General features: G+C 45.0%; 2 protein-coding genes across 3 annotated transcripts in view; one reads left to right on the forward strand and one right to left on the reverse strand.

Annotated features, from left to right (window-relative positions):
- Positions 1–285, reverse strand: part of tnni3k (TNNI3 interacting kinase) — a 56,904-nt gene extending 56,619 nt beyond the window's left edge. For both annotated transcript variants that reach the window (XM_035757547.2, XM_035757545.2), the window contains exon 1: positions 144–285. In XM_035757547.2, coding sequence (XP_035613440.1) covers positions 144–183 — 40 coding nt within the window. In that variant the 5' untranslated portion in view covers positions 184–285. The remainder of the gene's footprint in view (positions 1–143) is intronic.
- A 1,952-nt stretch (positions 286–2,237) lies between these two features.
- Positions 2,238–11,551, forward strand: lrriq3 (leucine rich repeats and IQ motif containing 3). Its single transcript, XM_035757548.2, has 8 exons — positions 2,238–2,712; positions 3,100–3,423; positions 3,535–3,665; positions 4,185–4,323; positions 6,754–6,831; positions 6,957–7,092; positions 7,292–8,021; positions 11,332–11,551. The coding sequence occupies exons 1-8, from the start codon at positions 2,434–2,436 to the stop codon at positions 11,501–11,503; spliced, it is 1,989 nt and encodes a 662-aa protein (XP_035613441.1). The 5' UTR covers positions 2,238–2,433; the 3' UTR covers positions 11,504–11,551.
- Positions 11,552–11,585: the final 34 nt, after the last annotated feature.

Consider the following 11,585-nt stretch of genomic DNA (forward strand, 5'->3'; position numbering starts at 1 on the left):
AATGGCAGCAAAAGTTACTACCACCCTATTGGGTATACGTTCTTCAAAGCAATGCTTCTTAATAGGATTCTATAGTACATATTTAGACCCTGACATATACTCTCTTAGACAGCACAAAACACTGAACGAGAACAAGCCATTACCTGTACATGTCTGAGTTGGTCTTGATTTATAATTCCCCATTGAACCTCTTATTTTTTTATTTTCTTCCTGTGTACGTTGTATAGTTTGGTGGAGCAGAGGAGTGAAGCAGTAACACTATCCCTATCTCAGCCACAATAGAGCAGGACCAGATAAAGAGGGATCATGGCAGAGGGCTAAAAATAAATACATCTCTGAGAGGAATGCCTGACCACTATGACAACTGATCAGTGTGTGTGTATTGCTCTTTTCAAACAGCAGGTGGCCATTACCTTATATTGTCTTGCACAAGCCATCGGTCAGTTTTCAATGATTTTTTAAGTTGTTTGAACTGCTTGATGGCCTGAAAACTAAATAATGTAGTCAGAATTGCAAGGAAACTGTCTTAGGATTTAACTACTGACAGCTTGACCACAGAAGAGTACTCCTGTTCCTTGCAGTGATTATTAAGTAAAATTATTTGAAGAATGAGGACCTATGGAATGGCATCCATGTTGCTTAGCCTTCCACTTCATCTAAACATCACAAAGTTGCCACGGACCATGTCCCAGTCCAATTTGACATAATGGTCTCTGTGTGGTGGATATTCTCATTCCCCACATTCTCTCTGGTGAAACCTATAGGGATGCCAGTATGACATCATTGACTACTTGCTTGCCAATAGGCCACTACCTATACATAACTAAAATCAAACTTTATTTGTCACATGCGCCAAATACAACAGGTGTAGTAGACCTTACCGTGAAATGCTTACACCTGCGTTGCTTGCTGTTTGGGGTTTTAGGCTGGGTTTCTGTACAGCACTTTGATATATCAGCTGATGTAAGAAGGGCTATATAAATACATTTGATTTGATTTGACTTGGGTGACTGGAGTCTTGGACTATTTTTGGGTATTTTCTCTGACACTGCCAGGTCCTGGATGGCAGGAAGCTTGGCCCCAGTGATGCACTACCCTCTGTAGCGCCAAGATGCCGAGCAGTTGCCATACCAGGAGGTGATGCAACCAGTCAGGATGCTCTCGATGGTGCAGTTGTAGAACTCTGCATAGGATGTCAAGAGCCGTTCCCTTACACTTGTGTTCAAAAATAGAGCAGAGCACCAGTGGAATGCACATAGAAATGGAATCAGAACTGATGGCTATGATGCCTCATACTAGCTTCGAACAATGAAGAGGCACACAACTCTGAAAGCTTTTTGTCAATTATTTTCAGTCATTATTACAAAATTGATTGTCAATACCATATCATTTCCCCATAGACACATTTTTAAATATGCCCAAAAATCTTAAATATCAAAACAGCTGACCCAACCTATGCACCTGTTGATTATTAACATGAACCCACCACATTGTATCCATATTTCAGTTCAATTTAACACAGAATAATTCCTATCATGATTATAAAGGAACAACGGTATTAGAAGCAATATTAGCATAGTTATCACTATAGTTCAGAGTCAGCTCCCTTTCTTCTTCTCCATGTCCTCCATGAGTCTCTTCCTATACTTGAGCATCTTCTCCAGGTGTTTAGATTGCAGGGCCTCCTTTAGAGACCTCAGCTTGGTGCCAAGGGGCAGTGGGACAGTGGATACGCCAGGCTGCAGTGCCTGCAACGCCGCCAGAGTCGAGGAGAACGAGTCAAGCATATCCGGGCACACAGGGAACATACAGGCATTCCACAGACGACAGACAACTCGATGTATCTCCAGCGAACCTCAGGCTCTCAGGGCTCAGGCCCCAATTTGTGATGATTGTAGAAATGTGTGTGCTAAATGTTCAATGATAAATGCAATCCAATTCATAGCCTACATTCAGATGAACATTAATTTCCAACATTTAGTCATTCGTTCGTTTCTTTCAGACGTTTAAATAGCCAATAACCCCGTCTTATATACAGTTAGTTGTCGATATCGACATTGGCCAAAAGTTTATGATAACACCTATTTTATTCGGATGACAGCAAAGCGAGAAACGCACGGTCAACACACCATGCTTTCTGTCTGACGCTTCCGCACAGCGCAAATGTACATATTAACTGTATCCATGACAACATGAAAACCTTGCAGTTCACAGAGACTGCAGCACTGCAAGAGTGAGCAAAATTCACATATGAAATCGAAAATATTTTACAATCAACTCATGATCCTATGTTCTACGTGCTAACTTTAAGTTTTATTAATTTTGTTCCGTTTTTTTAAAACAAATGTGGCTAGGCTACTATTGTATTATGACCACTAGCCTGTGTAATATGCCTCTTCAAATCAGAGGGAAAATGTGAAGAGCACTGAAGAAATGGATTCACTTGATGCCCAAAGGAAATACCTAGTGACCTGCTCGGAGTCCCTTATATTAAGCCATGGGCAGGGACCAGGTTTGGACCTAGTGGAGAAAGAGACTGACCCTCAACAGGTTGTTATGGTCAATCTGAGCTGCTTACTGCTGAAAAACCTGGATAATGTAGGAAGCTGCAGGTCACTAAGAGTATGCATCTTGGCAGACAATTTTATATCCACGATAGATGCTCTCATCGCATGTGTGCATATAGTGAAGTTGGATCTTAAAGGAAATCAGGTACCTTTTACTTAATTAAGGCCTTACCTTTACATAACCAGGAAATCCCAATGATATCAAAATATCTCTTTCTGAGGGAGACCTAGATATGACTCAATTCACTTGATTTGAGTGGTATATCTTGTTCCTTTGATATACCTGATTGATACTGTCTGTATCTGATTGTAGTAAAACCATTTATATGCTATATCATACTAAACATCATGGTTAATACTATATCTTGCTCTCTTTCTTTGGAATTTTGCAGATGCCTTGCATTCAGAATATGAAATGTGAGCATGATGTAGTCTAGCTCTGGTCTAGGGTGTTACTGCTACTCATTAATAGAGGAATGGACAGTAAAGCCCTGGACCAGAGCTAGATAGATGTATTCCATCTGTCTTTCAGATAACCCAACTCCCCGGCGTAGTGTTCTGGGACAGCCTGAGACGACTCCAGCTGCTCCATCTCCATGACAACAACATTGGTACTCGAAAGAACATTGAGGGGTTGTCAGGCTGTCCTAACCTCACAGCATTGACCCTCTACGACACACCGCTCAGCCTAAAAGGAAACTACAGACACTGCATCATCAACAGCATCTGGTCACTGAAGGCTCTGGATAACTTTGTGGTCTCTGACGAGGAGATCATTGAAAACTGGATCCTCCCTCTGCATTTCAAAACCCTCTGTCACCATTTTTACTTGAACCTCTATCCAGCAGCTAAGATGGTTTGTAGGCCTTCTTGTGCTCCTTGATGTCATTTGAAATGTGTTTCCCATGTTATATCCATGGTGTTTCCTCCATCATTTTCCCATAAACATTTAAATTGTCTCATCCAGGGGCCTTATCAGAGTGAAATGAGAGCAATCCATAAGATTATATCAGAGGTCAATAGGATCCAGTCCGTTTATTCTCCAACATTGATCATCCAACGATGGATCAGGGGACATCTGACCAGAAAAAGGCTTGGGTAAAGCATTTAATGTTGCCATACTGTTCAATGAAAATTGACACAAGTATTCCATAAAAGGGGCAATCAGCAGTTGCTACATCAATATTTTGACTTATAAATTAATGATATGTACCCATTGATTCTTGAAGAATAGAACTGTCGCACCCCATCAGAACCCCAAATATTAGCTTGTTTTACTCCAATGTTTTTAAACAAAGTAAATGTAAACAAACACTGTATAGCCTCAAAACATGGTTAATTCTCTTAATTTTTAGATCATTGATGGTCAGTCCTTTGAGTGTAATTACATTTTTCCAGTCCCATCCCTCAGCTTTTTACCAAAACAGTGGCGCGGAGAACACTTATTGTTTCAACTTCTGATTATCCCTTTAAAGAATTAATTTATATATGAAACCAAAGCCTCATGTAGGAGATCATTTTCCTATAGCTCATTGACCGCACACAATCACCTCTCTTTCCTTGTGTATTCTGTGTCATGGTGTTTCACTGAAATGTTATCTGTTTTTATTCTGTCAGACTTGTCCCTGCTGTGCCGAGACGGGAGAGGTTCAGCATCAGAGTCCATCTGTCCCCCATCCCCTCTGTGGAGACAGACAGTCAACAGACCCAGGGAGAGACATGGGTCAAAGAGTGTACAGCTAAACAGCACCTGCAGGTTTGGACCCACAATCATTTCATTACACCCTGCAATGTAGCTGTGTCAACCGGCTCCGAGTGGGAATGCTGATCTAGGATCCGTTTTGCCTTTTAGATCATAATAAATAAGATTACATGGACAGGGGGGACCTGATCGTAGATCAGTACTCCTACTTTAAGACACTTGATACTCCTCGAATGAAACACACACTCAATCGAGTTTATATGGCCTCCATTATTCCACTTTAATTTGCAGACATGGATGAAAAGGGTCATAACATTTACATTTACATTTAAGTCATTTAGCAGACGCTCTTATCCAGAGCAACTTACAAATTGGTGCATTCCCCTTATGACATCCAGTGGAACAGCCACTTTACAATAGTGCATCTAAATCTTTTAAGGGGGGTGAGAAGGATTACTTTATCCTATCCTAGGTATTCCTTAAAGAGGTGGGGTTTCAGGTGTCTCCGGAAGGTGGTGATTGACTCCGCTGTCCTGGCGTCGTGAGGGAGTTTGTTCCACCATTGGGGGGCCAGAGCAGCGAACAGTTTTGACTGGGCTGAGCGGGAACTGTACTTCCTCAGTGGTAGGGAGGCGAGCAGGCCAGAGGTGGATGAACGCAGTGCCCTTGTTTGGGTGTAGGGCCTGATCAGAGCCTGAGGTACTGAGGTGCCGTTCCCCTCACAGCTCCGTAGGCAAGCACCATGGTCTTGTAGCGGATGCGAGCTTCAACTGGAAGCCAGTGGAGAGAGCGGAGGAGCGGGGTGACGTGAGAGAACTTGGGAAGGTTGAACACCAGACGGGCTGCGGCGTTCTGGATGAGTTGTAGGGGTTTAATGGCACAGGCAGGGAGCCCAGCCAACAGCGAGTTGCAGTAATCCAGACGGGAGATGACAAGTGCCTGGATTAGGACCTGCGCCACTTCCTGTGTGAGGCAGGGTCGTACTCTGCAGATGTTGTAGAGCATGAACCTACAGGAACGGGCCACCGCCTTGATGTTAGTTGAGAACGACAGAGTGTTGTCCAGGATCACGCCAAGGTTCTTAGCGCTCTGGGAGGAGGACACAATGGAGTTGTCAACCGTGATGGCGAGATCATGGAACGGGCAGTCCTTCCCCGGGAGGAAGAGCAGCTCCGTCTTGCCGAGGTTCAGCTTGAGGTGGTGATCCGTCATCCACACTGATATGTCTGCCAGACATGCAGAGATGCGATTCGCCACCTGGTCATCAGAAGGGGGAAAGGAGAAGATTCATTTTGTGTCGTCTGCATAGCAATGATAGGAGAGACCATGTGAGGTTATGACAGAGCCAAGTGACTTGGTGTATAGCGAGAATAGGAGAGGGCCTAGAACAGAGCCCTGGGGGACACCAGTGGTGAGAGCGCGTGGTGAGGAGACAGATTCTCGCCACGCCACCTGGTAGGAGCGACCTGTCAGGTAGGACGCAATCCAAGCGTGGGCCGCGCCGGAGATGCCCAACTCGGAGAGGGTGGAGAGGAGGATCTGATGGTTCACAGTATCGAAGGCAGCCGATAGGTCTAGAAGGATGAGAGCAGAGGAGAGAGAGTTAGCTTTAGCAGTGAGGAGCGCCTCCGTGATACAGAGAAGAGCAGTCTCAGTTGAATGACTAGTCTTGAAACCTGACTGATTTGGATCAAGAAGGTCATTCTGAGAGAGATAGCGGGAGAGCTGGCCAAGGACGGCACGTTCAAGAGTTTTGGAGAGAAAAGAAAGAAGGGATACTGGTCTGTAGTTGTTGACATCGGAGGGATCGAGTGTAGGTTTTTTCAGAAGGGGTGCAACTCTCGCTCTCTTGAAGACGGAAGGGACGTAGCCAGCGGTCAGGGATGAGTTGATGAGCGAGGTGAGGTAAGGGAGAAGGTCTCCGGAAATGGTCTGGAGAAGAGAGGAGGGGATAGGGTCAAGCGGGCAGGTTGTTGGGCGGCCGGCCGTCACAAGACGCGAGATTTCATCTGGAGAGAGAGGGGAGAAAGAGGTCAGAGCACAGGGTAGGGCAGTGTGAGCAGAACCAGCGGTGTCGTTTGACTTAGCAAACGAGGATCGGATGTCGTCGACCTTCTTTTCAAAATGGTTGACGAAGTCATCTGCAGAGAGGGAGGAGGGGGAGGAGGATTCAGGAGGGAGGAGAAGGTGGCAAAGAGCTTCCTAGGGTTAGAGGCAGATGCTTGGAATTTAGAGTGGTAGAAAGTGGCTTTAGCAGCAGAGACAGAGGAGGAAAATGTAGAGAGGAGGGAGTGAAAGGATGCCAGGTCCGCAGGGAGGCGAGTTTTCCTCCATTTCCGCTCGGCTGCCCGGAGCCATAAGGTATATGAATACTGTCATTGTGAAACCATTTAAAAAATAAACAACTAGGCAAACATCTGATAATATTTGTAGAGTTTCTGTTTTAGTAAACAATATTTGTCATGATCTGAGAACGTTTTCCAGAGGCACGAGGAACAAGATGCGAAAATCAAGAGATTGTATGTCAATCTGAAGAAATTGGTGCAGGCTGGTAGCCCAGAGGTAAAAAGTTAACATGTTTTTCTGACAGCTATTTTCGTTTCTCCATGCGTTTTCCCATGCATTTCCCCATGCAATATATGTAATTACATGTGAACTAAAGAAGTGTTTTTTTCCCTGTTTGACAGGTTATACAAGAGGTGGTGACAAGCCAGGCGTCTTTAGAGGCCAAGAAACAGAAAGACATCAGTCCTCCGCATAACACCCTTCAGAACAGTAAAACCATGAGGTCCAACAGAGCCAAGCACAGTGAGGCGAAAAGAGGTAGGATTGCATCTCAAATGGCACACTATTCCCTATATAGTGCACTACTTTTGACCAAGGACTTATATAGGGGATAGGGTGTCATTTGGTATGTAGATGTAAGAGTAACATTAGACTCCATCCAGTATGACCATTCTAATCATCACAATAGTGTTGTTATTAGAGTACATTTGTGATGATCTTGTCTGTCTCTGATCAGACTTCACTGCTGCAGAGGAGTTCTATGAAGAGAAGCTTGGGAAAATGTGTTTCCGCCTCATCGGCTTCAAGGCTCTGGTCCACCAGGTCGAGCCTGTCAGCAACATGCTCATCTCCCGGCAACAGGGGGGACGGGACATCCGCAGCGCCATCCGCCTGTTCCACACACAGCGTCCCGAGCCACCCAAGCGGCCCCAACCTCGACCACCCCTGATCAATGCCGAGAAGCGTCTGATGGGTCGCTGCCTTGGCTCCATCAGCCTTGCCCCCTTCCAGGTGATCCAGCGGGCCTACCGGATGAGGGAGCAGGCCGAGGCCCTGCAGAGGAGGGCCAAGCAGGTGGCCCATTCCCAGGCTCGGAGGGAGGGCGCCCAGGGCCAGCGCCACGGCCTCCTGGAGGCCCGTAGGGAGGTAGTGCTCCAGGTGAGAGAGAAGGAGCAGGAGGAGGTGGAGGGGGCCCTGGCCCTGCTGAGAGCTAGCCGGGACAGGGAGGTGCAGGAGGTCAGGCAGAGACACGCTGTGTTCCTGGAGGAGAAGAGGAGGCGTGCATCGGAACGGGCCATGGTTGTCGCCTTCAGCAGGCAGCATGCCTTCCTGTCCAAGACGGTCAACAGGCATGCTGTGCGGCAGAGGCAGAGTCACACCCAGCAGGAGAGGAGTGTCATGGTTGCCAGCAGCAGGCAGCAGTCCCGGATTCAGAGGGAACTCATAATGGGATGCATAGAGGACAGGTACTGTAGGGTCAGCAAGAGGATCACCTCTAAACTTACCTCAATCTTATTATTGTCATTCAGTATGATTTTAAAACCCTTTATAAAGCCTAAATACTGTAGCTGCTTCATGTGAAATGTAGAATAATAATATATACATGTTATAACAGACCCTTTTTTTTACCACCTACAGTGCATTGGGAAAGTATTCAGACCCCTTTACTTTTTACACATTGTTACGTTACTGCCTTATTCCAACATTGATTAAATCATTTTTACCCTCAATCTACACACACTACCCCATAATGACCAAGCAAAAACAGGTTTATACATTTTTGCTAATTTCTGAAAAAAATAAAACTGAAATATCACATTTACATTCAGACCCTTTACTCAGTACTTTGTTGAAGCACCTTTGGCAGTGATTACAGCCTTGAGTCTTCTTGAATATGACGCTACAAGCTTGGCACACCTGCATTTGGGGAGCTTCTCCCATTTTTCTCTGCAGATCCTCTCAAGCTCTGTCAGGTTGGATGGGAAGCGTCGCTAGATCGGGTTCAAGTCCAGGCCACTCAAGGACATTGATACTTGTCCTGAAGCCACTACTGCGTTGTCTTGGCTGTGTGCTTAGGGTTGTTGGAAGGTGAGCCTTCGCCCCAGTCTGAGGTCCTGAGTGCTATGGAGCAGGTTTTCATCAAGGCTCTCTATGTACTTTGCTCTGTTTATCTTTGCCTCTATCCTGACTAGTCTCAGTCCCTGCCACTGAAAAACCTCCCCACAGCATGATGCTGCCACTAACATGTTTCACCATAGGGATGGTGCCAGGTTTCCTCCAGATGTGACGCTTGGCATTCAGGCCAAAGAGCTCAATCTTGGTTTCATCAGACCAGGTTGTCATGTGCCTTTTACTGTGGAGTGGCTTCTATTTGGCCACTCTACCATAAAGGCCTGATTGGTGGAGTGCTGCAGAGATGAGAACCTTCCAGAAGGACAACCATCTCCACAAAGGAACTCTAGAACTCTGTCAGTGACCATTGGGTTCTTGGTCACCTCCCTGACCAAGGCCCTCCTCCCCCGATTGCTCAGTATGGCTGGGCGGCCAGCTCTAGGAAGTCTTGGTGGTTCCAAACTTCTTCCATTTAAGAATGATGGAGGCCACTCTGAGCTCTACAGATAATTCCTGCGACCTCATGGCTTGGTTTTTTGCTCTGACATGCACTGTCAACTGTGGGATCTTATATAGACAGGTGTGTGCCTTTCCAAATCATGTCGAATCAATTGAATTTACCACAGGTGGACTCCAATTAAAGTGCCGTGCGAAAGTATTCGGCCCCCTTGAACTTTGCGACCTTTTGCCACATTTCAGGCTTCAAAACATAAAGATATAAAACTGTATTTTTTTGTGAAGAATCAACAAGTGGGACACAATCATGAAGTGGAACGACATTTATTGGATATTTCAAACTTTTTTAACAAATCAAAAACTGAAAAATTGGGCGTGCAAAATTATTCAGGCCCTTTACTTTCAGTGCAGCAAACTCTCTCCAGAAGTTCAGTGAGGATCTCTGAATGATCCAATGTTGACCTAAATGACTAATGATGATAAATACAATCCACCTGTGTGTAATCAAGTCTCCGTATAAATGCACCTGCACTGTGATAGTCTCAGAGGTCCGTTAAAAGCGCAGAGAGCATCATGAAGAACAAGGAACACACCAGGCAGGTCCGAGATACTGTTGTGAAGAAGTTTAAAGCCGGATTTGGATACAAAAAGATTTCCCAAGCTTTAAACATCCCAAGGAGCACTGTGCAAACGATAATATTGAAATGGAAGGCGTATCAGACCACTGCAAATCTACCAAGACCTGGCCGTCCCTCTAAACTTTCAGCTCATACAAGGAGAAGACTGATCAGAGAGGCAGCCAAGAGGCCCATGATCACTCTGGATGAACTGCAGAGATCTACAGCTGAGGTGGGAGACGCTGTCCATAGGACAACAATCAGTCGTATATTGCACAAATCTGGCCTTTATGGAAGAGTGGCAAGAAGAAAGCCATTTCTTAAAGATATCCATAAAAAAAGTGTTGTTTAAAGTTTGCCACAAGCCACCTGGGAGACACACCAAACATGTGGAAGAAGGTGCTCTGGTCAGATGAAACCAAAATTGAACTTTTTGGCAACAATGCAAAACGTTATGTTTGGCGTAAAAGCAACACAGCTCATCACCCTGAACACACCATCCCCACTGTCAAACATGGTGGTGGTAGCATCATGGTTTGGGCCTGCTTTTCTTCAGCAGGGACAGGGAAGATGGTTAAAATTGATGGGAAGATGGATGGAGCCAAATACAGGACCATTCTGGAAGAAAACCCGATGGAGTCTGCAAAAGACCTGAGACTGGGACGGAGATTTGTCTTCCAACAAGACAATGATCCAAAACATAAAGCAAAATCTACAATGGAATGGTTCAAAAATAAACATATCCAGGTGTTAGAATGGCCAAGTCAAAGTCCAGACCTGAATCCAATCGAGAATCTGTGGAAAGAACTGAAAACTGCTGTTCACAAATGCTCTCCATCCAACCTCACTGAGCTCGAGCTGTTTTGCAAGGAGGAATGGGAAAAAAAATTCAGTCTCTCGATGTGCAAAACTGATAGAGACATACCCCAAGCAACTTACAGCTGTAATCGCAGCAAAAGGTGGCGCTACAAAGTATTAACTTAAGGGGGCTGAATAATTTTGCACGCCCAATTTTTCAGTTTTTGATTTGTTAAAAAAAGTTTGAAACATCCAATAAATGTCGTTCCACTTCATGATTGTGTCCCACTTGTAAGTTGATTCTTCACAAAAAAAAAATACAGTTTTATATCTTTATGTTTGAAGCCTGAAATGTGGCAGAAGGTCGCAAAGTTCAAGGGGGCCGAATATTTTCGCAAGGCACTGTAAAGTTGTAGAAACATCTCAAGGATGATCAGGATGTACCTGAGCTCAATTTCAAGTCTCATAGCAAAGGGTCTGAATACTTATGTAAATAAGTTATCTTTTTTTTTTTGCCTAAAAACCTGTTTTCGCTTTGTCAATATTGGTATTGTGTGTAGATTGCTGAGGGAAAAAAATATTTAATACATTTTAGAATAGGGCTGTGAAGTAACAAAATGTGGAAAAAGTCAAGGGGTCTGAATACTTTCCCGAAGGCACTATTTAGCATGGCATGATTATTGATAATTGAGGCATCTATGAATGTGTTATAAATGGTTTATGAAGGCTTCATAAAGCCTTGGAAGTTATTTTAAAGTGGGACCATTCTCGTGTTTGCTGTTACGTATTATAGGCAACAGTCTCTAAAGGAGGAGGCCATTACATCCAGAGTGAACAGAGACACTTATCTGGCCACGAAGTACACCAACCAACTCCTCCGAGCCCAGGAGAGAGTGGCCAGTGTGAAGGCCAGCCATGCCAAGATGGAGGTCCTGCATCCTGTACCAGTCAACCAGACTGCCTGATCACCACCTCTGGTCCCCCTGTATCCCTCCACCATGCTTCTCAAAAGTTTAATGCTATGAACGTTTTTTGGGGGGAGGCTAT

The sequence above is a fragment of the Oncorhynchus keta genome, chromosome 22 (genome assembly GCF_023373465.1).
Source record: "Oncorhynchus keta strain PuntledgeMale-10-30-2019 chromosome 22, Oket_V2, whole genome shotgun sequence".
Lineage (NCBI taxonomy): Eukaryota > Metazoa > Chordata > Actinopteri > Salmoniformes > Salmonidae > Oncorhynchus > Oncorhynchus keta.